This window comes from Oreochromis niloticus, linkage group LG18 (genome assembly GCF_001858045.2).
Source record: "Oreochromis niloticus isolate F11D_XX linkage group LG18, O_niloticus_UMD_NMBU, whole genome shotgun sequence".
NCBI classification, from domain to species: Eukaryota; Metazoa; Chordata; class Actinopteri; order Cichliformes; family Cichlidae; genus Oreochromis; species Oreochromis niloticus.
The window spans coordinates 2360483-2388394 of record NC_031982.2 but is presented as its reverse complement, the minus strand read 5'-3'; the positions used below and the strand labels follow the sequence as shown (position 1 = coordinate 2388394).

The 27912-nt window shown below is 41.6% G+C and overlaps 1 protein-coding gene across 1 annotated transcript in view; it reads right to left on the bottom strand.

Annotated features, from left to right (window-relative positions):
- The window catches only part of tox (thymocyte selection-associated high mobility group box), a 54611-nt gene extending 49449 nt beyond the window's left edge, over window positions 1-5162 (bottom strand). Inside the window, exons 1-2 of the mRNA XM_025900523.1 lie at window positions 5096-5162; window positions 4257-4917 (exon numbers count right to left, since the gene is read on the bottom strand). Of these exons, the coding sequence (XP_025756308.1) occupies window positions 4257-4361 (105 nt within the window). The 5' untranslated portion in view covers window positions 4362-4917; window positions 5096-5162. The remainder of the gene's footprint in view (window positions 1-4256; window positions 4918-5095) is intronic.
- Between the last annotated feature and the right edge of the window lie 22750 nt (window positions 5163-27912).

The following is a 27912-nucleotide window of genomic DNA, read 5'->3' as shown; positions in this document are numbered from 1 at the left end:
TGGGATTTCTTTGGCTTTAAACCAGATGAAAGAGGTATACCTAAGGATGCAACCAAAGCAGTGTGCCACTTGTGCAGATGTATAGTGCGAGCAAACACGACCTACTCGCATGAGCATGTACATGTCCACCATCCAGCTGAGTATGCTAGGCTATCACCAGCTTCTACAGCTCCATCAACAAGCATTTGGGCGTACTCTGAGGAGGGTGCATTTGCTCGCAGATGAAAGAGGGTGCTGTTAAAACAGTGCTTTTTTTTCCTTTTCTTTTTTTTCTTCTGTTGACTGCTTCTATTAGCTCCATCATTATTAGCAAACTTACTCATGGGCAAATAAAGAAATAAATCACCCTTGTAAAAACTATCGATATATTCGTCCAATCGCCCAACCCTATGTGACAACAACCTCTTGTTGAACTTTACACCCATTTACATGTAGCAACACATCTGTAAAAATTCTGACTGTATTCAGACATGCTGCACAGTTTACTTGCAATTCTTCGAGGTTTTTATTTGCAGCCAATTTCATGCCAGAAGGCTCGGCTGTAAACTCTCTCTTTATATTTAGTTTTTTATTACATTTCTCCACACAACCAAGCTACTCATTATTTTGCTCCAACATTTTTCTTTTTATTAAACACCCTACATTATCAGTAGCTGTCATACTCAACCTTGAGAAATAGGTTGTTATGAATTGGCTGTAAAGCAGCCTTAATGCAGAGCTCTAATCAGAATGGATTATTTTGGATTAATGGATAATTTAGCTTGTTTAATCCATTTGTTGATGAAGTGAGGATTCTAAGACCACATTCTGCCATAGATATACAAACAGACACAGACAGTAACACAGAGAGTCTCACAAGCTAAAAGTAGCATGAGCCTCACCGTGAAGCTATTCAATACAGTGTATTTTAAGGGTGTAAGAACAAAGGGTGCAATCAGACTTATTTTGCCACTTTAGAAATTTGAGGTTGAATTCCTGAAAACAGTCACTCATTTCAGATTCAGAGCCAACCAAGAAGCTCTAGTACATCTTTAAAAGAACTGAATTAATGTTTAATCAACTCTCCTACTTTTGGCCTCTCTCCCTTTTCTTCAGTTTTTCTCTGCCCCTCCATGCAGTAATATGATCTCTTCTATCAGGCCGACAGAGACGTGAATCAAAAGACACAGAGGGGAAAAAAAAATATAGTACAAACCTTGGTGGCCCCACCCCCACTACACACACTCTACCTCCTCTGTGTGTGTTCGCACCGCGCGCGCGCTCGCTCCCTCTCTCTCTCTCATCTACAACATCCCTACCCCCAACAACTCTCTCTCTCTCTTTCCAATCCCTACCCCCAACCACACAGGCTTGCTCTCTCTCTCTCTCCACATCCTCCGAGCTCTTATCTTCTCTCTCTCCTTCCCTCTTTCTGAAACAAATACACACTAGCAACAACACAGCACAGTGCTATATGAGGCCTTTCCACACTTGATGTGATTATGAGCTTAAAAACAACAGCCCAGTATACACCACAGTGAGTTTAGTCATTACGGTAACAAATAAATAAAAAAATTTTAAAAAAATGGGGGAATAACTAACATATGTGCTGCTTATGCCCAATAACCACAGATTAAGGTCAGAGGTCACAACAGCTTTGCCATCACTTCTGCTCCATGTCATGTCCAGGTCTGCTATTTTTGTACTTTATTCAAAGAAAAATGACATTTGTGCACCATCAGAGATCACACAGCACGGTCATTTCAGAGTCCACAAATAGTTTCCCCACTTTTACCAAACTGACTCATAATCCAAACAGAGCGGTGGCATACACAGACTCCATCAGCCGAGCATATTTCTTACACATACACATGTATATCTGCATTTTTTTTATGTATATCTGATGTATATCTGCTGATATACATGTATATCAGCATATTTTATTATTGAACAATAACTTAACAATGAGCATACTAATTTAAATATGTTTATCATTGGTTAACCGCTTCAAGCAACTCAAGAAGTCTTTAACTCAAAATGGGCTTCACCAAAGGAAATATGGGTTGATTTTAATCGACTTCCACTTCCGCTTTACAGCCCCATCCCATAATTTGTGATTTGTAAGTAAGTTCTCTCCATGTGAAGTGTCATTCTCTAGTATATAATATTTTCTAACATCTGTCTTGTCAGCGAGTTCAACAGCACCGTGGCTGGTGTGACTGTATCAGTAGATGGTCTCCAGTTGTTCATGTGGCCAACAATGAAGGAACTATCCTGACGGTGGCATTTTTGGGGTTCTAGAGCTTCGGAAATAATCACCAACGAATATTTCATAAAGTGGGGAAGGAGCTTGCTGCTGAATAAGACTTGGAAACAAAGCATTGTTGGTTGAAGAGGATTTGGGACATTTTTTAAAAAAAATAAATACATTTTTTTTTAAAAAAGAGAGTTGCTGGTTTGACACTTTTTTCAGAATAGGGGTATGAAAAATTGCTACATCAAGCCACTATTCAATTTACTACAATCAATATTCTTCTGTACTCATATCATTAAATTTTCAGTAAAAACGGACACAACTGACTTGTGTCTTTAACCCAGCTGTGTCGGCAGCCATCAGACATCAGGTTACAAAAATAGAGAGGTGCATGACCGGCAGAAACCACGCCTAGCGATGGTGGACATGACGTGAATTCAACAGCAACTTTGCCATTTGCCAGGCACCGGATGGTAACAGGTCTGAACTGTCAGGCACAGACGCAATGGCACAGACCCAACCGTATGAGAAAGAGTTCAGTTAAACTCATCAGTGGAAACAAAGCAAAGGTGGAGTCAAAAGTTATGACTGTATTGTTACAACAGGCTACAGGCCTGCCTTTGTTGGTTCCCCCAGTGCACATTACATTTTACCCTCTTAAGTAGGTCACTAGCGGCCAATCTAGGATTACGAGTAGAGTCTGGGTTAGGTTAACCTCCAACCTTTTTTCCAGCACTAGCTGAAAAGTTTCTAAAGGAAAAAAAATGAAATGCAAACTTGAATGTATATAACCTGCTTTGGAAACTTGGTTCTTCTAGTTTCTGAACATTTGCATGTTTAGCTTGTGGCTAGAATGAAATCCAACCCTAACACTAATCCTACATGCATTGTCAGTGACCTGATGGATATTTTGATGTTAAAAGGCCTTAATCTGATAATGAAAACTACTGCACAGGTTTGTTAGGAGAATTTCGTATGACATGAGTATTTAATTTGAACTTCCAGTTGCTGTTGCTTGCATGGTATGTCAATAAAACAGATTGAAGTATAAAAGAAAATAGAGAGAGAGGGTTCAACACACCTTAACTACAGGTGCACAATTGATTTAGAATGATTTATTGATTAATAGTTCAATAAAGTCAGTATTTTCTTGTAATGAACTCATTATTACTATTTTTTACTTCTATTTACCAAACTACAAAATGAACCAGTCTATTTGAGACAGAAGATAATTGAGGTTAATAGTAGCAGTCAACTCACCTGGATGCAGTCATTAGCTAAACCTAATTAAATAATTAGGCAATTTTTCACTGTCAAATGGGCATGATTTGATTGAACCCAGACAATTTACTCTGACAAACGTCCCCATACACTGGATGGGGATGGATAGTCCTTAACTGCAATCTACCTATAAGCTAAGCATCCACATCCACCCATCCTGGATCCCTATCAGATCCAGGTTTCTGCTGTGAATCTAACCCTGACCTTTGCTTCCCAAACTCCATTCACCTTGACCAAGATAGAATCAGAAATGAGTACTGCAAATTCTACACAAGATCACCTCTTTAAGCATATTACAAAAAAAGATTCTGGTTTCCTCTTTTCCTCCCTCGTGCTTGCCATCTATTTCATTCTAAACATACATGTTCTGTTTGGACTTCAAATGTGCAGCAAATTTAAACCTTGTGGCCTTTCTATTACCAGTGGGCGTCTTTTTAATTATAGGTGTCATCACATCACAGACGACAAAGTCGGAATAAAATTACAGGCTCTGCACCCTCTAGTGAGTGAAAAATATAAAAAGAAGCACTCACATGTAGTTACCTTCAGTAACTACGATAATTAACTGGAGCCTAACAAGCCAATTAATTACCCCTTAATTGGCAGGGCGCGGAACATGAACACGAAGAGGGGAGACAGCTGAGTGGGACTAATAAGTCAGAATAAGACAACACAAAGGTGTATTTTATCTGCTGACAGAAGAAGCCTATGTGCGGTAGTTTGCTTTCTTTCCCCCACTTACCTTGTTGGTCCCAAAGGCCGGGTCAGGGTAGGAAATCTGTCCCAATCTATTGTGGTCTGGCGCGGCTAGAGGCTGAGGAGGAGGCGGGTAAACTGTTACATCCATGACTGGAAATACATCCACTTCTCTTCCGAGTTTCTTTCCTTGCCTTTGTATTTTCAAAATTAAAGAGATTTAACAAAAACCTGAGCTCGGTACTCTAAAAAACAACTTGTTCAAAGACAGAAGTAACTGGTGAAATAATTCTTAAACCAAGCTGTGAGAGGCAGCGAAGTTTTAGGCTGATGCTGTTCTCCACACACCGGCTTTCCTGCCCAAGAAACTGCTGCTCTGGGGAGCAAAGTTCCCGGTTCACGTACTTCTCACGTTAAAAACAAACGTTAAAATGAAGTACTGCTTTTAAAAAGCGCCGTTTCCTCTAGTGCGTCCGTTAGCCCTGTGTATGGTTCGGACAGGGGACGTCGTGGACCCTGTCTGTCCCTGCTTGGGACTCTGTTTGAATTTTCCTCCACTGCTACTGCTGCTGCTGCTGCTGCCGCCGCGCGTGTGCTCACTGCTGTGGTGCCTCGCGGACCAGTGATACAAAGAGCTTTTTTGTTAAGCTAGCGAGAGTTAGCCACAACGAAGCCGGAAGTACGTTTCACCTCACAAAGCCCGGGTTCTGTCAAGAGAAAAACATATGAGCTTAGCGATGACAAGACAAATACGACCTTTTTCAGGCTTTTCGTAGAATTAATACGCTGACTAAAATAATGATGAATAATTTAAAAGAATATACTATTCCCCAGAGAGTGACTTTATTTTGGTGGTGACTGACTGTATGAGGCGTTTGCAGCTACCTTGGCAAAAAAAGATGGAGCTTATTGGCAGCACGTGCTCCATCTAGAGGGGGGGAGAGTGTTATGAGGTCCAGCCAGGTGCTGTACAGTTAACTGTTGTCTATGTATTAATTTTGACCATCACCTTGTCCAGCTTGTTGGCTTATTTGTTAAACTTTGGCTAATCATTATAGTTTAGTCTTTCTAGGACAGGGGTCTGCAACCTTTTACACCCAAAGAGCCATTTGGACCCGGTTTCCACGCAAAAGAAAACACTGGGAGCCGCAAATACTTTTTGACATCTAAAATGAAGATAACACTGTATATATTGTTTTTTTATCTTTATGCTTTGTGTGAACAACTAAGGTGTGCTGCTTATGAAATCCATGAAGTGCTACAGAGAAAATCAAATTATATTTGTGTAATCAACACATTTTGAACTCTTAAAGAAATATAACAAAAGGAAAGACACCAACCTGAACTAAAATGATCCATGTAGCAAACAAAAACTGTTGTCAGCCGCCACCCTTATATCGCCTTTGGGCTGTTGGAGCCTTGACCTGACTCTTAAAAAATAATTGGAAAAAAGCACTATGCTGCTGAAAAATGAAAAGTAGATATTTGCAAAATTCTGCCTAAATATGTATTTTACCTGGTTAATGCGTGCGGCGGGGCGTGGTTTGCAGCGCCGCTGCAGGTGCAGGGGAGGCGGACGCACCTGAGCGACACCCGCAATCACGCCTCTACGTCTGCGCTATCTGTGCTGTTGTGTTGTTGGTGGTGTATGTCGGGCTGTGAGCTGAAAAGCTACAGCCGGCTGTATGCGTACAGCAACCGTGTGTGAAAAGTGCTCAATAAAGAGATGCTCAAAAGCATGCTCATGGAAACATCGTCTGGTCTGCCGTGATTTGTTTACAATGGGACTTCTGCTCCTGAACCTCTGCGCACAGAGTCCGCAAATCGGGGCTATACGAAGTCAGTTTACGCAGGACTGTAAGCTGTCATCTGTCAGGCGTGAGCGGTGTTTGTCTTTAACATAGTTCACGGTGGAGAACAGCTGCTGACATAATGTGGATCCGAAGATCCATAATTGGCCTACCTGGGGTTGAAAGTCTCGATAAATGCACCGCGTTTCGGCGGGTACACCGGCTTCCGCGAGTGTGACTCTTATTTTGAGCGATGAAAAAATAATAGAATATAATTTTATTTTTATATTTCAATATCACAATAATCTTCCAATTTAGAACTACGAGTTAAAAAGAACTAACATAAATAAAATACACTTCAGCTAAATACTTCTAATTTATTTGCCCAAACCACGCGGAGCCGCACTTTAAGGACTAAGAGCCGCATGCGGGTCCGGAGCCGCAGGTTGCCGACCCCTGTTCTAGGACATAGCTTTGCCAGAGACAACAAGGCAAGAATATTATTTTTTTCCACTTTCTATGAGATGAACCTGTTCCAGAACACTCCAGGATTGTACATGCTTAATGACTCAGTCTGCTGAGGTACACTGAAATGTTGTTATGTATGACTTGGAAAAACAAATACACAAAACTACACAGGTTACCAATGTTTAGCATGTACAGGACTATTTAGCAATATTTTTATTCAACTTTCCATACTCCTTTTCTGAGTAAATACAATACACCTGAAAGCTAAGCAAAAACTGAGAATTGCCTTCCACCAGCTTCACCCATGTGATAAGAATATTTCCAGTCTTTGTTGTAGCTGCAGTTCCATTTCTTTGTGGTAGTTTCCATCATGTCTGCTGAAATATGCATAGTGTGACTTGGCCTATGATGGCAGCCCTTCCTGCTCTCTTCACAGTCACTGGATAAAAGGCAGTCTTTAGAGATGTCTGACAGGGGCAGAAAAGATAGAAATGCTGTGCAATGTTTCATAAAGTAGGACACCTGGTCACCCTATCAGTGACTGACTTGTAAATTTAATTACACTTCTGCATTCTCTTCTGAACTGGGTGGTTACACTGGTGGTAGCTACAGTGAACCTATAGCAGAATGTAGCCTAATGCAAATTTTCAGGCTACAGGTTCACTGTACAAAAAAACAGGTTAGACCAGCCAGGCCTGATAACGTCTTTCACGTTTCTTTTGATGCCACACAAGTAAGCTAAATTTTACTTTCATTTCTCTTGTCCGAGCTGGCTTTGGTAGCAGTGGAGCCATGATCATCAATCTGGCAGTCCATATTTCTCCTTGGATCTCCAAAGAGTTTCTGAGAGCTAGTTCAGAAATAAAGCCTGGACTGGCAGCAGATCAATCTATCAAACAAAGGTGGTATGTGGAACCTTTAAAATACATTCTCCTGACATTCAAATAAAACTATTTTAAAAAAACACCCAGAAGCCAGAAAAGAAAAAAAAAAATCTGTTTCCACCAGAGTTTAAAGGGCCTGTGATAACTGCACTGATTTTTCATTTTTCAGTTTGAGCAATGCAGTCTAACTGGTGTTGGCAGAGTATACCATCTCTCTTTATTCCTCTGTGAGAATGCCTTTACGTAAATGGAAACTGATGTCACTTCAACGGACAAAGGTTTTCTCTTCAAAAGTACAAGCTGTGCAATGTCGAATTTCGACTACACACGATGAATATGCACTAGAATATATACTTCTAGAAACAAGAATGTAAAGAAACAAGAAAGGAAAGCAGTGGGTGGAGCTGTCTGGTGAAGCTGAGCCAGAGTCTGTTTGTCCTTTAGCTCATCTTTTTTGTTTTTGATCAACATCATAGCATATTCTATGAAATTTGTCAGAAAATGGATGGAAAGGTTTAGATACTGAGTTAAAACTCTTTTTGTTGATGCAGCATCTACTTTATTACAGATCAGAATACAGTTCAGCCCAGCCGTCATTTTTCAGTCTGTTATCAGGTCAGTATGGTGTGACAATTTTTGTTTGCTGTTTTGTCTACACATGTCCCAAACAGCATTCCTAAAAGGTGTATTGAAGTCCCAAAACGCTGCCACAGAGAAAATAATGGGGTGGGGAGGACTTCAAAAGCAGAAATAATGACACTAATTTTCAGTCTGGGAGGTACTCTGGGACAGTGTTGGGTTTAGTTGTGGATGGGAAAACAAATAGATGAGTGTGAACTTTGGTGGGGAGGGGGGGCATCAGGGGTTGCATTGGGGTTGGGGTCGCCCGCCTCCCAGAAAGGTCTCCAGTCCATCAAAGGGCAAGTTTATATGTGGTTATTCTAAATTTACCATATTATGGCTGTTGATGTGAGAAAGTGTGATGGTCTGTCTCTCTGTGAAAATCATTTACTTTCATTTAAAAACAGCAAATGTAAAAACTGCAATGTTGTCTCTAATTTCAGATGTGGTGGTAGAAAAGTAATGCATTTAATTTTTTTGTGTATGGATATAAACAAGACTTATTTTTATAGTCTCCTGTGCTCATTTTAAATCAGATAATTGACAGTGTAGCCCTTAATTTAGGTTTGGGCAAAGTATAAATAGTGTCAAATTCAAAAGTCATGTAAATCATGGAGATGAAACAAGATAATCATAGGGTAGGGATATTGTAAAAGAAACAAGGAAGCAGGCTGTGTTTTTTAGGGTGAAAGAAAGAGGCCATTCAATATAAACGAAAGAGGAATGATTCCTTTCATGTTTGCATGATATTTAATGACAAAACATATAGCCAGTATCTGCAATTACATATGTGTACACAGTTGCACATAAACAAAGAAAAGCTCTCCCCCTACGCACAAATACACACACACACACACACACACACACACACACAATATATTCATCTTGCAGATTCACACACAGTAAACTTAAAAAGATGGTCACACATGCACATCAAATATAAAAAAAACTGCTCACACAAAAAGTATGTGCAGAACCCCACATAATTATACCCTATATGGTATAATTATGCCACAGCCACATATAAGCATTTGTGTGCAGTCCAAATACACACACACACACACACACACTCTTAGGAAACATGTCTATGCTCATACCAGGACGCTCACAAACATACTGCACACACAAGCAGGTATCATAAAATACATTTTCGTATTTTTATACATCCCTGATACTCTCACATCACACAAACACACACAGCACAAACCAGCCCACACATACTTAGTGAACATACAGTGTTTGAGTTGCCCATCCCCCCAAATACACACATACATATATGCACCCCTCCCCTCTGAAAAAGGCATAATTCACTTCCACATTCTCCTCCCCCACACACAGTTCCTCTCTATAAAACTCCACACATACATAGACTGTATACACACACGATGTGCACATGAACTGAGCCAGTCAGTCAGACACACACACACACACACACACACACACACACACACACACACACCTATATATAAGAGTAGATGCAAGGACAGAACTGCAAACATACACACACCATGCCTGTGCTGCAACACACATGCTAATGCTTGTCAAGACACACACAAATATGTTCAAAAACAAAAGACCGCACTCTCTCTCTCTCCATGACTCACTCTGCCTCATACAGTGTTAAGATTGCCATGCATGAACTTTCCAACATATTTTGGGTTAAAATTGTAGTGTACTATAGCATATGAATGATGTGTGTCCCTTCATGTTGGGGGATTACATTATAGATTCATGGCACAGCCATGCACTCCTGAATGAAAACAGCCAGTGTTACAGCTTTCTAGTGGGAAAGAGACTATGCAAAAGAGGAAGGAAATCAGAAAAAAATGAGTTTATTAAGGCAGCTGTTGCATAGAAAAGAACACAGTGAGATATTGCTAATGTGTTTTTTTGGCTAACAGCAACCATTGTAGAGTTAGAGAGTTTTGCTTTGGAGCTAGAAAAATTATATGCTTGGGTTAATCAAGCATGTTTAACAAAAGGGTTTCAGTCTGATCATTTAAAAGCGTAAATGCCAGTCATTATGAGGGTCAGCAGTGAGCATTGTTATACCAAGACATAGCATAAACTATACCAGTGCTACGGCCTCCTAAGTAGACGTGATAAATATGGATGGATGAAAGCATAGTGATGTTCATCGTAGAGATACATGGGTTTATCGGTAAATGCCATAAGTGACATGTACAGCTTATATTTGCATAGTGTATTTTTGGAAGATTTATCTATGTAGCCAGATCTCATTCGAATGTGCTGCTGAAATCAAGAATGTGATGTCAAGTGTCAAGAATTAAGGTTTAAGGTTTATTTATTTATATAGCACATTTTAAAACAACAGGGTTGATCAAAGTGCTTAACAATCAGCAAAAATCAGCGAGACATTAAAAGGCAATGCACAGGAAAAAAGTAACAAACCAACAACAAACACACCAACAAACATCAAAGGTGACATAAAACAGGCCTGTCACGGTTCTGGGTCAGTGTTGACCCAGCATGTTGAGTTTCTTATATTTTGGTTTAATTTTGCATTACGGATTGTTTTCTTATTCTCTTGTAGTGCTTGTGGTGATGGTGATGATGATGATTATTAGAGTTTCATGTTTCTGTTTATTCCCGTTTTAGGAATTGTGGTCATGTATTGTTTGAGTTCCATGTGTTATATTCTGCCTCACAGTCTGGGATGATCTGATATCGTCGTGTTGGTGTTGTTCCCAGATCATCATGAAAATGTTGTTCCAGGATCAACATTGCAAGTGACCAATCAGAATGTTGTGACGTTATTCTTTTGCGCGCCAAGCCATTCGTGCATTTATGACATTCCAATGTTGCAAGGACAATATCAATTCTGCTTACCGTTTATTAAAGGGTTAGGGTTAGGGTCAGGGTCCGTTGATCGGCGGACAGAGGCGGTTTCTCGCAGCTTAAGTACAGTTTTTTGTTTTACGGCGGTTTTTCCCGAAGTCGCAAAAGTATGACGTCATAACATTCTGACTGGTCACTTGCAATGTTGATCCTGGAACAACAGTTAGTATGATGATCTGGGAACAACACCAACACGACGATATCAGATCGTGCCTCAGTCTGCGTCCTTGTTTAGTGGTTTATGGTTTCCTGTTTTGTTTTGAAGGAGTGTGCCTCATGTTAGTGTGTGCAGCTTTGTTCCCCCTGTCTCGTTAGCCCTGATCTCTCCCAACTGTGTCTCCCTCCTGTTGTCCATTCCCTGATTACTTCCCTGTGTATATTAGCCCTGTGTTTGCCCTTGCTCAGTGTCACGTCGTACCCTCAGATTGTGCCTGTGTGTTTTCGTGTTCAGTATTTTCGTGTTCATTGCCATTGCTCAGTTTATGTTTGTTTTCTGCCAGCAAATAAAGCTGAGGTTTTTGAGTTACAATTCTGTGTTCGAGTCCCGCGCTTGGAACCTCCTCTCCGCCTGCCCGCACACAGAGCCCTGACAGAACGACATGACCAGTATGGATCCAGCGGACTCACGTTTCGCCTCTGAGGGAGAGAATCTCGTGCACCTATGGGATTACTGTTGGAGGATAGTCCACGCCGCGAGCCCCTACAAGAGGCAGCTGAAGGTAGTATTTTTTGATAATTTTTTGTCGTCCACTGCCTCCACTGTCAGTTTTCTAAATATAAATGGACTCAAACAAATAATAACAGCTCTAAGAGCGAGGCTACGTTTTGAACTGTTTGGCATGGGCAGCCCAGGGAAAGAGGATTCAGTTGTTCTCCTGGAGGCCCTCGCCACTTGGTGCTCTCAACGACAGCAGCATTTTTTGCCAAGGTTTATTGCCAAATCGTTTGATCCATCCTTGAAGAAGAAATGCAACCCTCGCCATCATCACCCAACCACACTTCCATTCTCTCCTGTAGTACGGACTAGTGCAGTTTTCATTTCCACACCTGCAGCCCAGTTAGCTGATCAGCAGCCACCTGCAGCCCAGTGTCCAGTGTTCCCTGCTCAGCAGCCACCTGCAGCCCAGTGTCCGGTGTTCCCTGCTCAGCAGCCACCTGCAGCCCAGTGTCCGGTGTTCCCTGCTCAGCAGCCACCTGCAGCCCAGTGTCCACCCCCGCTACCCATAGCTCAGTTGCTGCCACCATCGGATTTTCTGCAAGCTTTGTTACAGTCCATAGCCCAGTCAGTAGTGCAGTTAGTAGAGGAATCATTAGCTTTGTCATCTGCCCAATCAGCCACTCATCTTCACCCTCGGCCAGGGGTCCCTATTGCCTCTGGTCCTGCATCTACTCCAGCTGGAGGGCCCGAGGAGCCCGTCCAGCACATCCTCATGTCAGCTGACGGTCCGGGGAGGTCTGTTCAGCCGTCACCTGCTGCATCCACATCACCGCCTGCAGCCTCACCGCCTGCAGCCTCACCACCTGCAGCCTCCGCCTCACCTCCTGCAGCCTCACCGCCTGCAGCATCACCACTGTCAGGTTCCGCAGCCGCCCCGCTGCCGTCAGGTTCCGCAGCCGCCCCGCTGCCGTCAGGTTCCGCAGCCGCCCCGCTGCCGTCAGGTTCCGCAGCCGCCCCGCTGCCGTCAGGTTCCGCAGCCGCCCCCGCGTCTTCATCCACGCCCCCGCGTCTTCATCCACGCTGTCAAGGGACCCAGCCCGTCCTGTTCTGCCTCGCCTCGGCCGGCCTTTAAGTTGGCATCATGGCCGTCGAGGACGGCCTCCGGAAAGAGTTCGCCGCTACCGCTGGCATCGCGGCCGACCTCCGGACTTGCTCAGTGGCCGCCACTGCCTTCCAAGTGGCCGGCCTCCTGATTGGCTTTGTCTGCACCGCCGCCGTTGCCGTGTGCACGGTCGGCCCCCAGAACTATTTCCCCGTTGCTGCCGTTGCCGTCCGCACGGCCGGTGCCCTGAACTGTTGTGGTCCTTGTGTTGTCGACCTCCAGATCACCCCCCTGAACTTTTCGTGGACTCATGGTTTGACCCGGTCTACTTTTGTTTTGTATATCTGGACTCTTGCTCCTTGTTTTTTGAATTACAATTCTGTGTTCAAGTCCCGCGCTTGGATCCTCCTCTCCGCCTGCCCGCACACAGAGCCCTGACAAGGCCTGATGATAAACTAACTGGATTCAAAAGCCAAAGTAAAAAAGTGAGTTTTTGAGGCGTGATTTAAAGGAATGGATAGACTCAGAAGTGCAAATAAAAGCGGGGAGGTTATTCCAGAGTCTAGGTGCTGCAATTGCAAAGGCCCGATCACCTCTGGACTTCAGCCGGGATCTAGGTTGTTCTAAGAGCATCTGGCACGATGATATTAGTGCTCCCCTGGGGCTATACAAGCCGAGGAGTTCAGTCAGATAACTGGGTGCCAAATTAAAAGTAAAAGTTAAAAATTTTAAAAGTAAGCAAGAGAATTTTAAAGTCTATACAGTATTTGACAGGGAGCCAGTGTAAATTAGCTAGAACTGGGGTGATGTGACCATACTTTCTAGTACCTGTTAGAAGGCGTGCAGCGGCATTTTGAACTAACTGCAAACGGTTGAGAGAAGAGTGATTGAGGCCCAGGTATAGAGAGTTACAGTAGTCCAGTCTAGAGGTGATAAATGCATGAATAAGTTTTTCAAGTATTTTTAAAGAAAGATAGGGCTTTGCCTTTGATATCAAACATAAATGGTAAAAGCTGTTTTTTTTACCACTGGGGACACTTGTTTCTCTAATTTAAGAGGGCTATCCAAAAACACTCAGAGGTTTCTTACCGTGTGAGAGAGATGGCTGGCAAGAGGACCAAGGGTGTCTGTTAACTGGCCCAAAGGGGTATGGTAAGAAGAAGACCTAAATACAAGTAACCACAAAAATAAGGGCAATAAAGGGAAAAAGCAATCACATGAATGAATTTAACATGAGGGAGCTGACACAAAAGGCTGGCCCAAGAAACACTGAAGGAAAGAAATTCTAAATTCTAAAAGCTGAATTTAGGAACTCAGGACTAGAAAGACCCTGGAAATATACAAAGATGAAAACATAAACATTAAGGAAACTAAGAGTTAAAATAAATAAGAATTTAATAACAAACAGAACTTGAAAGTCTGAATAATTGGTCATAACCTGAGCTATGGTTCACTTTTTCTATTGGAGTAAGTACATTCAGATACTGCTATGCATTCTTTCTAATGGCAGGTAGGGAACTCCTGCTGTTGGAAAAACACTTCCAGCTGTAACATCTATTGGAAAATACTTTGATTCTGAACTTCCAGATGAGCTTATGGCATCAGTCAGATGTTTGCAGCAGCACAGTGCTCCCATCTACTGTGCACTTTTTTGTGTTTTTGTGTTTTTTATGTCTTTTCGTTTCATCTTTCTCCAACGTACTAATCACTTCCTGCAGAAACTGATAGACATTGGCCTCAGCCTGAACCCAGACTTTACTTCAGATTGGACCGAAAGTATTGATTCCAGATTGCGAGACCAATCTCAGGTGGTGTTTGATTGGATAATGGATGTAAATAGTTGAAGCATGTCCACATACATAGACCAATTTTAGATTCATATGTAAAATATATGTTAGGCTGTGTATTCAATGTTGAAAAAAACAACAATTTTTTAAAATATTATTATCAGCATACTCTATGGGGGGAGTCGGAATGTTGTGGCACAATAAACAGAGGCAATGCAGCATATGCAGATCTGTACATGTGTTTAAATAAAGTATTTCACTAATCACCAGAAATACCAATGAATAATAAAGTATGTATAGCAGACTTTTCAGAATGACCAACTACGGCAGTAAGCATGATTCATATTCGTGTACTGTAAACCCATCAGAGTCAGATGCTTGAATATTAGAATGAGGTACACATAGCCTTTGATCACAGAAAATGAAATGAAAATGTAATGGTTGTTAATGCAACTCAAATAAGTGATTTAATTTTTATTGAGAACTTAACCATTATTTAGTTAAGCTCAATATGCGTTTGTTTCTTTTTATATTTCACAAAACTGGTGTATCACTATAATTCCATTACAGTAGACAAAAAAAGTAAGTAATTATCTTGTCCAAATAAACTGAGAAGAAATGAAAAGGAATAACTGGTGGTACTCAAAACAGATTGTAATGGCAAACTGTAAGTTTGGCTTGAATTCATTCTTATTAGCAAGACAGCCTGAGGTTAGTTTTTCTTTAAAAATAAATAAATAAATATGAAGAAAGGTTGAGTATAACTAATTTCCCTTTCAAAAAGAGTCGGCTAACCTAGAATTTTGCAAAATGATTACTTGACACTGCTTGTGTCTGCAACATTTCAACAATTAACTGATTACAGGTGTTATTATAAAATATAATTGCAATTGAATCTATTTTGATAGATATAAAAAGACAGATATAAAAAGAAGGTCTTTTTATATCTGTCTTTGGTCAAAATAGATTTGGACAAAATAGATTCTTGAAGGTAAAGTTCTATATTCTGCCTCCTTAAATTTTTGCATGATTAAAAAACTTGTTTTTTTCATGCCTAACAGTTTCTTGGCCAGAAACACCAACTTCCTGCTCTGTTGTTACTGTGGGATTGCCAAAGACCCAGTAGAGACTCAGAGAAATAACTATACCCAACCAGGAAACACTCCAACTATATTTTATTTAGTAGAGTAACAAGAAGGGTAGAAACAGATATAGATCAAAGTTCCTCAGCTAGACATGACAGAAAATATACTAAATGTGCAATTTTCTTACACACAACAAATTTTTTTTTACAAAAGGATACACTGTATAAATTGTTTATTGAACGTACTGGTTCTTAAATAGCACTTTTGTAATCTGAGCACTCAAAGTACTTTATACAACTTGTCTTGTTCACCCATTCACAAAAGCACTTTTGTGTGACTTACTAGGTTTTCCCTCTGCTGATCAGCTCTGTTGGTCAACAGTAGAGAGTCTTCTGACCTTCTGGAGAGAACAGAAACAGACTTGCAACAGGTGGCGAGGACAGCACAGCGTGTCATTGGTGCGACTCTAGCCTCTCTCAGTCATATTCACACTAACCGACTACAAAAAAAAAGCTAGTTGTATTATAATGGAGCACAATCAGACCAGATATTGTCTTTCCCCTGTATTATGTATATACGAGCTTTCTTAAGTTTACTTTAATTTATGCTGTTATCTTTTTGTTTTTTTGCTGTCAAACCTAGAGCTGTTATTTTTTTCTCAAAATGATAGACTACCCATTGCTGGACAGTCAGGGAAGGAGGTGCTAGCTAGCCACTTGCAGGATGGGAAAATAAACACACAGCACTGTATCATAGTTTTTTTCTTGTGTGACGCCTTGTGTTTCACAGTTAACCTTTGGGAACGCCTGCAACAGCTCTGTGGTCTCACAAAAGTGAGACCACCTTTGTGCAAGACCAAAACACTTCTCACTTGTTCTTCTGCCTAAACTTTATGAAGTTTGACAGATGCGTTCCCACTTTTTGTCCAGTATGACAGAAGACAAAATCATACATGACACCTATTCTCATTCTCATCTTCAACCTAGGCCTTTTGTTGTCAGGATTAGACCATACTTGTTCTGACCTTATGCAGTCCAAATCCAGCATTACTCAAATATGTCTTCATCTTAATATTTAGGTACTTGCTTTGTTGCCATGTGAGAAATACCTGGACACACACACACACACAGGCAGTCTCCTCTGATCTGACAGTCTCATATTCGATGAATGCCCACTGAATTCATTTGCACATTTTTAGCTGAAGGTTGATGCATCATTCAGGCCCATTTTTCCCCGCAGTCACTGTTTTACACCCAATCTCATCATTATTTCATACAAGGCTATTTATTATGCTACTGTATAGCACACACACACACACACACACACACACACGCACACACAGACACACACACCAGAATAAACCCTCTGTATGGCTTCATATACACTGCATGAATACAGATTAGATGTGCATAAATACAGAAGCAGCCTGTTTGGAACTGAAATCAAAGGCAAATCAATCAGTTGCCCTTAACTTATACAGTTGTATATACTACTTTAACTGCTGGTAGATTTCGAATGACGTGACGTGAGGTTTGTATTTGGGAAAACCTAAATAGATTTCCAGAGAAATGATGTAGCTACTTTATATATTGACCTTACCTCACAGTAACAATACTTCCAAGTAAGGGAATATGTTTTGGAAGAATGACCTTCGTTCCTCCTGTCCAGCATACTTGTAGAATCTAACACAAGAATCTTGAAGCTATTCTGGATGCTTAACTCACCAATATTGGTCAAAACACACACACACACACACACACACACACACACACACACACACACACACACACACCTTGTGTTAGCTTTAATTTTATGTGTGTGTGTGTGTGTGTGTGTGTGTGTGTGTGTGTGTGTCTCTAATATTGGACTGTGTTTTAGCAGTGTCAGCTTCAGTGTGTACATGTGTACAGAGAAAAAGCCCTGTGTTTGTACCGTACTTAACAGCTGCGAGTGCAGGCAAAATAAATGTAACTCAGATTAAGATCTCTTAATTCAACCAATCACACGTCTCCCAGGGTATACATTTCAGTGTTATGGGGTAACTTCCTCTTTCTGCCTCACATTGTTTGGGCCTGTTTGGTTGCTCCATAACTGATGGCTGCTGACTCTACTAAGCAGTGGTCTAAAAGAAGTAGTTAATTTTCTAGTTTGTTGAGGTTTTTAAAATTGGCATTAAAAGGTTAAAATTTATTTGATGATCTGAAACATTTCATTGTGGCAAAATTGCCCCCCAAAAAATTAAAAACAAGAAAGAATGGCAACAAAAACCTTTTTACTGTACTGTATAAAACTTTACCTATCAAATTCTCTCTGGTTTTAATCATGAAGCTTCCTTGAACCTTCCTTCCTTCCTTGAATCATGAAGCTAGGTCTTCCTTGAAATAATATTTTTGTAAGACTGGATTATCTTCCCAATTATTACTGGTGCAACACCACATATATGTCACTTAAGTCCACTTGGCAGGAGATTGTTTGGGGTAATTTCATCTGCAGAGAGTCAAGCAAGTAGTTTTGTCAGAGCTATTTATTGGTGTCTTAGAGATAAGAAAATGTGTCTGGCTGAAGCAACATTGGACACTGCGAACAAACAATCCTGTTTTGGGGAAAAACAATTTTCAACATTTGCATACGCAGGTAGGAGGAGGAGTGGCTCAACTCACAAGTATGCATTTACTATAAGTGAAAATTGTACTGCAAGATGGGATGCTGTGGGAGAAAAAAATGGTCTGTCAGTGAGAGCATTTCCGATCATTTCAGTAAGAATTTATCTTACATTAAGATAAAATGTGCACTTACACTTCCTTCTCAAACTATTATTGTTTCGGTTTGCAGAAACACTCCCCTCAGTTTTTGCTGTACATCATATCATGTCCAGGCTGTCATTCGCCATTTCCATCTTCACCCAGATAGCTGACAGGGAATATGTGTGACAGGAAATTAGTTGAGGTTTGCAGTGAAGCATTTTGAGATAAACTGAATGGAAAATGACCAGACTCCAGCTCTGACCTGTGCTTCTATGAAGGTAAAACTCAGTCAGTATGACAGGGCGGCACTGACGCTTCTATTTTAAAATGTATGTAGAGATACACTGGTAGCATTTCCATGTGTTCATCTTACTCAGCATAGCAAAGCATGGTGCAGCAAATTTAATTTAATTCAATTCAATTTTATTTATACAGCGCCAAATCACAACAACATTCACTGATTTCAAATATCAAACTGAGGTTTGCATCTGCGTAAGTAATTCCAGGATAACTCAACATTTATTGTGCACCTCTGTGGTCTCTGTTCATCAGAATCTGTTAGCGCTAACACAAAACTTTTATGTACTCCAAAAACTGTAAATAAAAGAGGCCACCACAGTGACAAGTTGGCCATTCTTTTATTTATTTAAAAAAAAAAATTAATTTAATTTTTTTTTTTTCTTTGCCAGAAGTCAGCAGAGATTTAATACATCACTGCTTAAAGATGAAGACTTTATTAAATATTTTAAAAAAGAGTGGACTTCATATTTAGACTATAATGACGCTCCCAGCTTCTGTTCTATGGGAAGCAGGGAAAGCTGTGATGAGAGGTAAAATAATTTCTTTTTCATCACATAAAAAGAAAAAAGAAAACAAAAATATTCAGGAATTAGAAAAAAACATCAAATCACTAGAAGAAGCCTACGCGTCCCACCAAGATCAGGAAACATTGAACAAAATATGCAAAACAAAACTAGAATTAAATGAGATTATTGATAAAAAACCAAAATTCTTAGTACAAAGACTACGCTTACAAAATTATGAACATAGTAATAAATCCGGTCAATTTCTAGCAAACCAGCTAAAAATAAATAAAGAAAAAACAACTATATGTGCTGTTCAAGATTCATCTGGGAACACAATATATGAACCGAAACAAATAAACAACATTTTCAGGGATTTCTATAAAACGTTGTATTCACCACAAATAAACCCATCTAAAAAGGAAAGTGATCAGTTTTTAGACAACATAACTCTCCCAAAATTATTAGACTCTCAAGCAATGGCACTGGATTCGCCACTGACATCAGGTGAACTCCAGGAAGCCCTGATAAGTATGCCCAATAATAAGGCTCCAGGTCCAGATGGCTATCCTGCAGAATTCTACAAAGAATTCTGGACGATTCTAGCACCAGTTTTTTACAGAACGTTGTTGGAAATCAAAGAAAATGGCAGACTTCCATCAAATATGAATTCTGCAAACATTAATCTCCTGCTAAAACCAGGCAAAGACCCTGCATATCCCTCAAGCTATCGTCCAATATCCCTTATAAATGTAGACCTTAAAATAATCTGCAAAGCTCTCTTGAAGAGATTAGAGAAACTAACCCCCCTCTTAATTCATCCTGACCAAACTGGTTTCATAAAAGGTAGGCACTCATCAACAAATACATGTAGATTACTTAATTTGATAGACTACTCATATAGTAAAAACCTTGAAACTACAATATTTTCTTTAGATGCAGAAAAAGCGTTTGACAGAGTTAACTGGAAATTTCTATTTGCAACTTTACACAAATTTGGTTTTGGATCCTCTTTCATTAACTGGTTACAAATATTATATAATTCCCCAACAGCTTGTGTCAGAACAAATGACCAAACATCCTCCAGCTTCTGTCTCCTGAGGGGCACCAGGCAGGGATGCCCACTCTCCCCTTCACTGTTTGCATATTTTATTGAACCACTAGCAGCAGCAATTAGACAGAATTCAGTAATTAAGGGCATAAAATGCAAGAACGTGGAACATAAAATCAGCCTTTATGCGGATGATGTGTTACTTTTTCTCCAAAACTCACAAACCAATATCTCTGGGGTGATTGAATTGATAAACTCTTTTGCAAGAATATCAGATTACTCAATTAACTGGTCAAAATCTACAGTCCTTCCGATTAATTGCTCCTTCCATAATTCCTCTTCTACTCCACTGCAATCGGGAAATATAAAATATTTAGGTATTAATGTTTCTCCCAAGCTTGCAGATCTAACTAAATTAAACCAAAAATAAATGATTTATTCTCAGTGATCCCAACTAAACCGCCACAAGATTGGTTCAGATCTCTAGATTCATATATGTCCAAATTCCTTTGGAAAAATAAACCCCCACGTATAAGCTTAAAAACACTACAAAAGGCCAAGGATAAAGGAGGATTAGAACTACCTAACTTTCAGCACTACTTCTTAGCCAACAAGCTTCAGTTTTCCTCAGGATGGCTAAAACATACCCTCTTAGATGAACCTTGGCTAGATGTAGAACAAGCACTTTGCAATAATCTAGAGATTTCAGATCTACCATTTATCAGCTCAAACATCCAACGACATGAATGCTTCAAAAGCGTCAACATTAGCTCTTCTCTGACAGCATGGTGGGAGTTTCTAAAGTTGACAGAGTCTTCATTAATCCCATGCAAACGTACACCTATCTGGAACAACCCTGACATATTACAAAACAATAATATGATAAACTTTTCAGATTGGAGTGGTAAAGGAATCAAATATTTAGAACATATACTAGAAGGAACAGAATTTATTTCATTTGACAGACTAGTTACACAATATGGGAGCAACAAGAAAAGATTTTTAGAATATCAACAAATTAAATCCATAGTAAAACAGAAATTTAAACCGGGTCAAGTTGAATTACAAACACCACCAAGTGTGGTTCAATTTCTTACTCTTAAAACCCCCAAATTACTATCCAAAATATACAGAATGCTTTCTAAAACAGATGAATCAATATCGCTTCCTATTGCAAAATGGGAAGCGGATTTATCAGTTAACTTAGACCAAAACTTCTGGTCTCAGATTTGCTTAAAAACCTTTCATCTAATTAGAAATCCCAGTCTTCAATTAATTCAATACAAAATACTACATAGAGTACACTATACAGGTCATCGGATGTTCAAGATGGGCTTTACGTCTACCAACAACTGCTCACACAGCCAAACCAATTCAACGGACAATTATATCCATGCTCTTTGGTTCTGTCCACCAGTTCAGAAGTTTTGGCGCGAGATATGTGAAGACTTATCAAAGTGTCTGAAATGTAACATTCCAACTTCCCCTTTAGTGTGTTTGTTGGGCAGCTTAGATAATGTCACTTCAGAAAAGAATAGCCCATATGGTTTTCACTGCCCTATGCATAGCCAAGAAAACAGTCCTCATGAAGTGGAAAAATAAAAATAATCTTAATTCTAACCAATATAGAAATTATCTATTAGATTACATTAGTCTTGATACAGCCTCTGCCACCACATCAGATCAATTGCTCTGGGCTCCTTTGATCAGCTCCATCACCTAGTGGGGGTGGGGGGTCATAGTTTGGTCCCACCTTCACTGTTGTGATTGGTGTGGGGGTAGGGACAGGCTTAGGGCGTCGGGGGGTTCCCCAGGAGCGTCTTCCTATTAAGGGCTCTTTTGGCTCTTAAGTGACGGTTTCCTCGTGGCTGCGCGCAGTGGGGCTAGGGGAGGGTCTGTGCTGATGAACGTGGGTTACTGACCTGGTAGCCTGGCTGCCCCTGGGTGGGTCCGGGACGGGCATGAGGTTCTGGGGGCGCTCCATCTCTGGGCTGGGGCCCTGGCCGGGCCTCGGGGGCTTGGGTCCTGGTTGGTGTGTTGCCGGGTTGTGGCGGGTGGGTGTATGGGGCCCCAGCCCTGGCACAGGGTGCCGCCAGTGCATCGAGCCACCTGGGGGCTCTTCAACTGGTGGGGGAGGTTGTTACATCTTGCAGGAGCTCTCCTCTCTTCAGGAACTCACTCTGCAGGAGGGGGAGATACAGGAGAGGTGGAGGAAGATCTCACCCTGGGTGTCTATTGTCTTGTGTAGTCTGGAAGATGAGTGGATGATGGGGTGGGTGCAGTTTTCTCTGTGGTGGGGTCAGGTGGACTGTCCCGGGCTCTGTGGGGCTGGGCGGCGCTGCTGCACTGGGCCCCGGTCCGGATGAGCCTGGCCCCCTTTCCCTGGCGGGTTGCAGAGTATGGGGGTGCCTACTGGGGTCAGCGGGGGAGCTGGCCCCAGGGAGGGGTCACTTGCCTCTCCCTCCCTTTCCTCCCAATCTCCAGCTGCCTCCCTCTTCCCGCTCCACCACAATCACCCACACATGCAGGGCCTTGGGGTAAGGGTGTGTCACCAGGGTGCAGAGGAGGCATCCCCACCCCTCTGTCCCCTTCTGGCTGCCTGTGCCTCAATTTTATCTCACAACTTAGACATTCACATTACTCACACTCTCATAGCACATACATATAGGATCTTGGGGGTGGGCACGCAACACAGACTCCAAATTACCATCAGGGTGTACACCTCATCCCTGGCGTCGTTGCCCACCTCTCAATTTTAAATACACGTAGACATTGAGGGCTAGCAGGAGGGACTATGCGCTTACCTGCTGCTCTCTGGCAGGTAGCTCCATGTCCTCCTGGGTTTTAAATGCACCTTAGAACACACACATCAACACTACATATGAGCGGGTGGAGGGAGGTTTGGAGTCTTCTCACACTGCCGTTCTCTGTGGCATGCTGGAGCGGGGGGGCTAGGAGGAGGAGTTGGCCGTCCGACTGGGGTCTGGAATGTGGGGCCTCCCTGCTGCTGCGGAGTCGGGGCGGTCTGCTTCTCCCCACCGCAGGGAAAAGGGTAACACCACCTGGGTCTGGGTGCAGTTTCCCCCTCCAGGGGCAAGGGTACCTAGACCCGGTTCTTAGAGTACGCTTGGGGAGTGTGATTGTGTGTACAGTGTCTCTATATGTCTGTCTTCACGTTGGTTGAGTGTGGAGTAATTGGTTATGAGAGCATGAGGGTGGGAATGGATGTTTGTATCTGTGTGTGCCTGTATGTCTGTGTCTATATGTCAGGTTGGGTATCAGACGCCACCTCTCTGGGGACATCTCAGGCCCTCCAAGGTTTGGAGGTCTATCTCCAAACCTTGGAGGGCGTTGGTGGTTCTTTGTGTCCGGGGATGGGCGTCCAGGTACACACCGGCTCACTCCTTGGTGGCTGCTTATCGGGGCCTGGAGCCTGGGGCTCGCTCGGGCCACTTCGGGGGTGGGGTGCCCTCGGCCTCTCAGCCTGGCTCCCGTCCCTCTTCTCAGCTGTTTTTCTTTCCCTCTTTCTTTCTCCCCTTTCTTTCCCCCAGTCAAGTCTGTCCCGTATTCAGCAAGTGAAAATAAAGTAAACAATAAAAGGTGAATCAAATAGAGCATTACAGCAAGGCTGGGATGGTCCATTTGTTAAAGTAAATCCGTTGGGCATCTTTCTTTGCCTTTAGACAATAATTCTGATGGCAAAAGAGCCAAACGGGACAGGAAAAAAAAAAAAAAGAAGTCAGCAGACCTAGTTATCAGCTAACAAGTGCTAGTTATCAGCTAACGCTAGCAAGTTTAGTTAGCATTTGTTATGCCTAATTTGTGCTAATATACCAATGAAACGCTCAAATTTTACTCACAAAAATGGAAGCAAGAACATGCTGGACTGTGCTACAAAGTGACACGGTTATCAGATAAGTCCATTAAAATTCTCCAAAAGGGGCAACAGCACAAACACAGTGCTGAGGTCCAGTTGTGAGATTTTAATTAGTGGAGGTAAGGTCTATCAGAAATCTGTCTCTGGCAGTGCTGAAGAAAATCATGAACTTGTTTAGTTTAGTATAAATATTACATTAATTGCAGTACAATAATTGACCCTCTAATACAGCGGTCCACGACCTTTTTTGGGCCACGGAGCGGTTTAATGTCAGACAATATTTTCATGGACTGGTGACAGGTGTCGGGGATAAATACAACAAAATAAAATGATACGACCAAGACAAAAACTGTGGTATTTTGTGAATATAATAGTAAATGCAAATTCACTTTGTAATTGTGTAACTTTATTAGCAGCGTCCTCCTGAAATGCACCAACAACATTGAGAGTAACATCCTCCTCTCTGCCCCTTAATGCTCTCTGGTTGCTGTGGTAACGTGTAAATATTTCTTTCAAAATAAATATGAGCCCCATCACCACCCTTTTTTTAAACAAATAGCTCACTGTCTTCATCCATCTCTTCAGATAAGTTCTTCAACACTGATCATAAGGAGCTAAAAACTTTCTTCCAAATGACATGATGGCATGATTCTCAAGTTTCAACAACCCAACTCGTCTTTATGCGGCCCATTGACAAATTTTCGTTCATTTTTAGTGTATACACAAGACAGCAGGTATCAATCATGGCTTTTTTTCCATTTTGCTTACACTCTTGTTTCCTGTAATTATTTTTGGGATCCTAATTTCCAGCGAACCCAAGCAGATCATAAAAGACATAAGCTGAGATCGGTTGTGATCAGGCCAAGTCACGGCTTGTATTGCTCCGTTTTATCTGAAAATGGCCTTAGCACAAGTTAACCTACAGGATTTTCCCAAGGTATGTTAATTGTTCTGCTGCCATGGCAGAAATAAAATCATTTCTAGTGAATATGTCGAAAGTGTGTCCCAACATCTTCACTACTTATCTGTCAAACGGTCAGGAAGTGCAGATGATGGTAAGCTTAAAATGACAGAAAATGCTGAAAAATATTAACTGTCAGAAAAAGTAGCTTTGACCTGTTTCCAAGAGACAGACTGGAGAGCAAGTATGTGACTTCGCCCATATACCTCATAAAGTTTGGATAGAATGGGGGGGAAAAAAAGTTTAATAAATGTTTCAGCTTTAACCAAGATAAATCTGAAGCCACTGAACCCCGAGTTACTCCTCATGTGTTCTGTATGAATGCATACATGAATGAGTGAGTGTGGTTTTTCATGTTAAACTGCTTAAAGTGAGGTCAATAAGACTTGAAAAGTGTTGAAAAAATCCAATACCAGCCCACTGTGCATTAATATGTATTTGCAGAGAGACTCAAGCTTCTATTTGGCTGCTGTCTATATGTGATCACCACACACCACGGGGCTTGGAGAGAGAAAGTAAGAGAGAGGGAGAAGGGATAGTGTTGGTGACAGCCCGTCAGTTTGCATTGACAACAATGTGACGATGAGGTCTACTCCGTTTTGACAGGTTGCCCTATTCGCGCACACTTTCACACACGCCGATATAACAAGAGTGTGTGTATGTTGCAGAAAGGGAATAATAAATTGGACCACATGATTTTAAAGTAATTGCTAGTTGTCAAGGTGACAGAAAGGTGAGGCAAAGGACTGAAACTATGGCACTGAACTGATTAGTAGTAAACAAAAAACTAATCAGAACAAGAATATGCACACTGAACTAAGAGGGTCCTACAACTTCAGGCTTTTTTGTGTGTTCCCTTTCATATCTAATGCATTTCTGTAATTCACTGTAATTCAAACTTTTTCTAAATTTTTTTGTCAAATTTAGTTACAGCTCCTAGAAAATATTTTAAATGCCCTTCAATACGCTTTGCATTCAGTTATTATTTTATAATATTATGCTAGACTCAGTAAACCCCTTCACCAGTGACATTTTATTAGGGCTAGGATTAAGGAATGGAATTTACACTTATACAAAGTGTTGGTAAGGTTACTTTTAAAATGTATTCCACTACAGATTACAGAATACATGCCCCAAAATGTATTTTGTAACGTATTCCATGAGAGTAACGTATTCTGAATACTTTGGATTACTTTATATATTGTCAAACTTTTTACAACTACATGAATGTACTATTGCTGTGTGATTTATTACTATTACTGAAGGTTACTCGCCATACCAATACCAACTAGATTTTTAAATCTTAATATAAAATGAGTAACAGTAGGGTGGACATTAGGTAAGGCTGCACTTTTTGCAGCGATCTCGTATAGAAAACTATTCCGCGCGTATATAAAATAGGTCCACGGCTCCGATTAAAGGGACCTCTGGCTAATACGTCGGGTTCCGTGTCGGGCTCGTAACCGAAAAAAATAGCTTTACTTTGTTATCTTGGTCAACTTTGCTAGCGAGAGACAGAGAGAGGCGCTGAAAGGCTGCTCCAACGAAGCTTATTGTTTCGGAGGAAAACACGAACATAGTGTACAGTCGAGTCTTTATAGCTTACTTACAACTCGGCTACACTGCCCATGAGGCTACATTCTTTAGGGCTATGCCTGTCACACTCTGCCTATTGCCTTCATATTAAATAATTTTTTGAACAATAATTTTTAAAAATATGTCTTCACGTCATTATGCGGGCTGCAAGTAGAGGTGACAGGGGCCACGAGATTGAGACACAGGTATTAGAGCCTCTTAATGCGTGTTTTGTTTGGGTTTCCACCGGCGTGGAATTACCAAATATAGAGAGGGGACAGCTTAACATGAAACAGGAAAAGGCCGCCGTGTAATCCCTTTATTTAAACAAAGTAACTGTATTCGGAATACCAACTTTTTAAACGGTAACTGTAACAGAATACAGTTACTCATATTTTGTATTTTAAATACGTAATGCCGGTACTTGTATTCTGTTACTGTTAGGTGCAGGCTGTGTGCAGACAGGAATAGGACCCAAGGTGCAGACTCCGGAGACCAAAGGTGAACTCAAAACAGCTTTAATACTGAACTCAAAAAGGGGTAACATAACATGACTGGAAAAAATCAAAATAAACTTAAACCAGAGGACTAGCAGAACACACAGCTAAGTAAACGGTAGAACGCGACAGAGAGCACAGGAAAACACAGGGCTTAAATACGCAGAGGGAGTAATCAGGGAACGGGCAACAGGAGGGAAACACAGCTGGGGCAAATCAGGACTAACGAGACAAAGAAGCATAAACTGAACACACTGAGAAAAGACAGAGACCTTCAAAGTAAAACAGGAAACACAACACAGACTGAACTTACAGACACAGACTGACTGGACACGGGAATATAGCAACTAAGGATACACAGAGACGCGAACTAGACAAGGGGATACAGCTGACAGGGGAGACAGAGCAACTAGAGATGACAGAGACATAAACCATAAGACAGAACTCAAAGAAACCAAAGACTAGAAATTATAACTAATATAACAAACTCAAAAACCCTGGGTCAACGACCCAGGCCTCCTAACAGTACCCCCCCTTAAGGGCTGGCTTCCAGACAGCCCAAACCAGAACCACCAAAAACGAAAAAACAACCCAACCAGGGCAGGCGGTGGGGGAAACAGGACGGAGGGCTCGAAACAAACCAAACACAACCCCAAAACCAAAACGGAAAACACTGGAGCCCAGAAAACAACCAAACAAAACCAGGCACACGACAGTTTCAAAAAAAAGTTCAGGGGGCCGGCCCGGAGGCTGACGGCACCAAAGTCCAAACCTGGGTAGTTCAGGAGGCCGGCCGTGCGAAAAGCAACGGCGGCAAGGCAAGCGAAGAAGGTCCGGAGGCCGGCCACGCAGAGGGCAGCAGCGGCGACCCAGGCGAAGGAGGTCAGGAGGCCGACGGCCCAAGAGCCCAGAAAACAGTTCAGGGGGCCGGCCGAGCGGG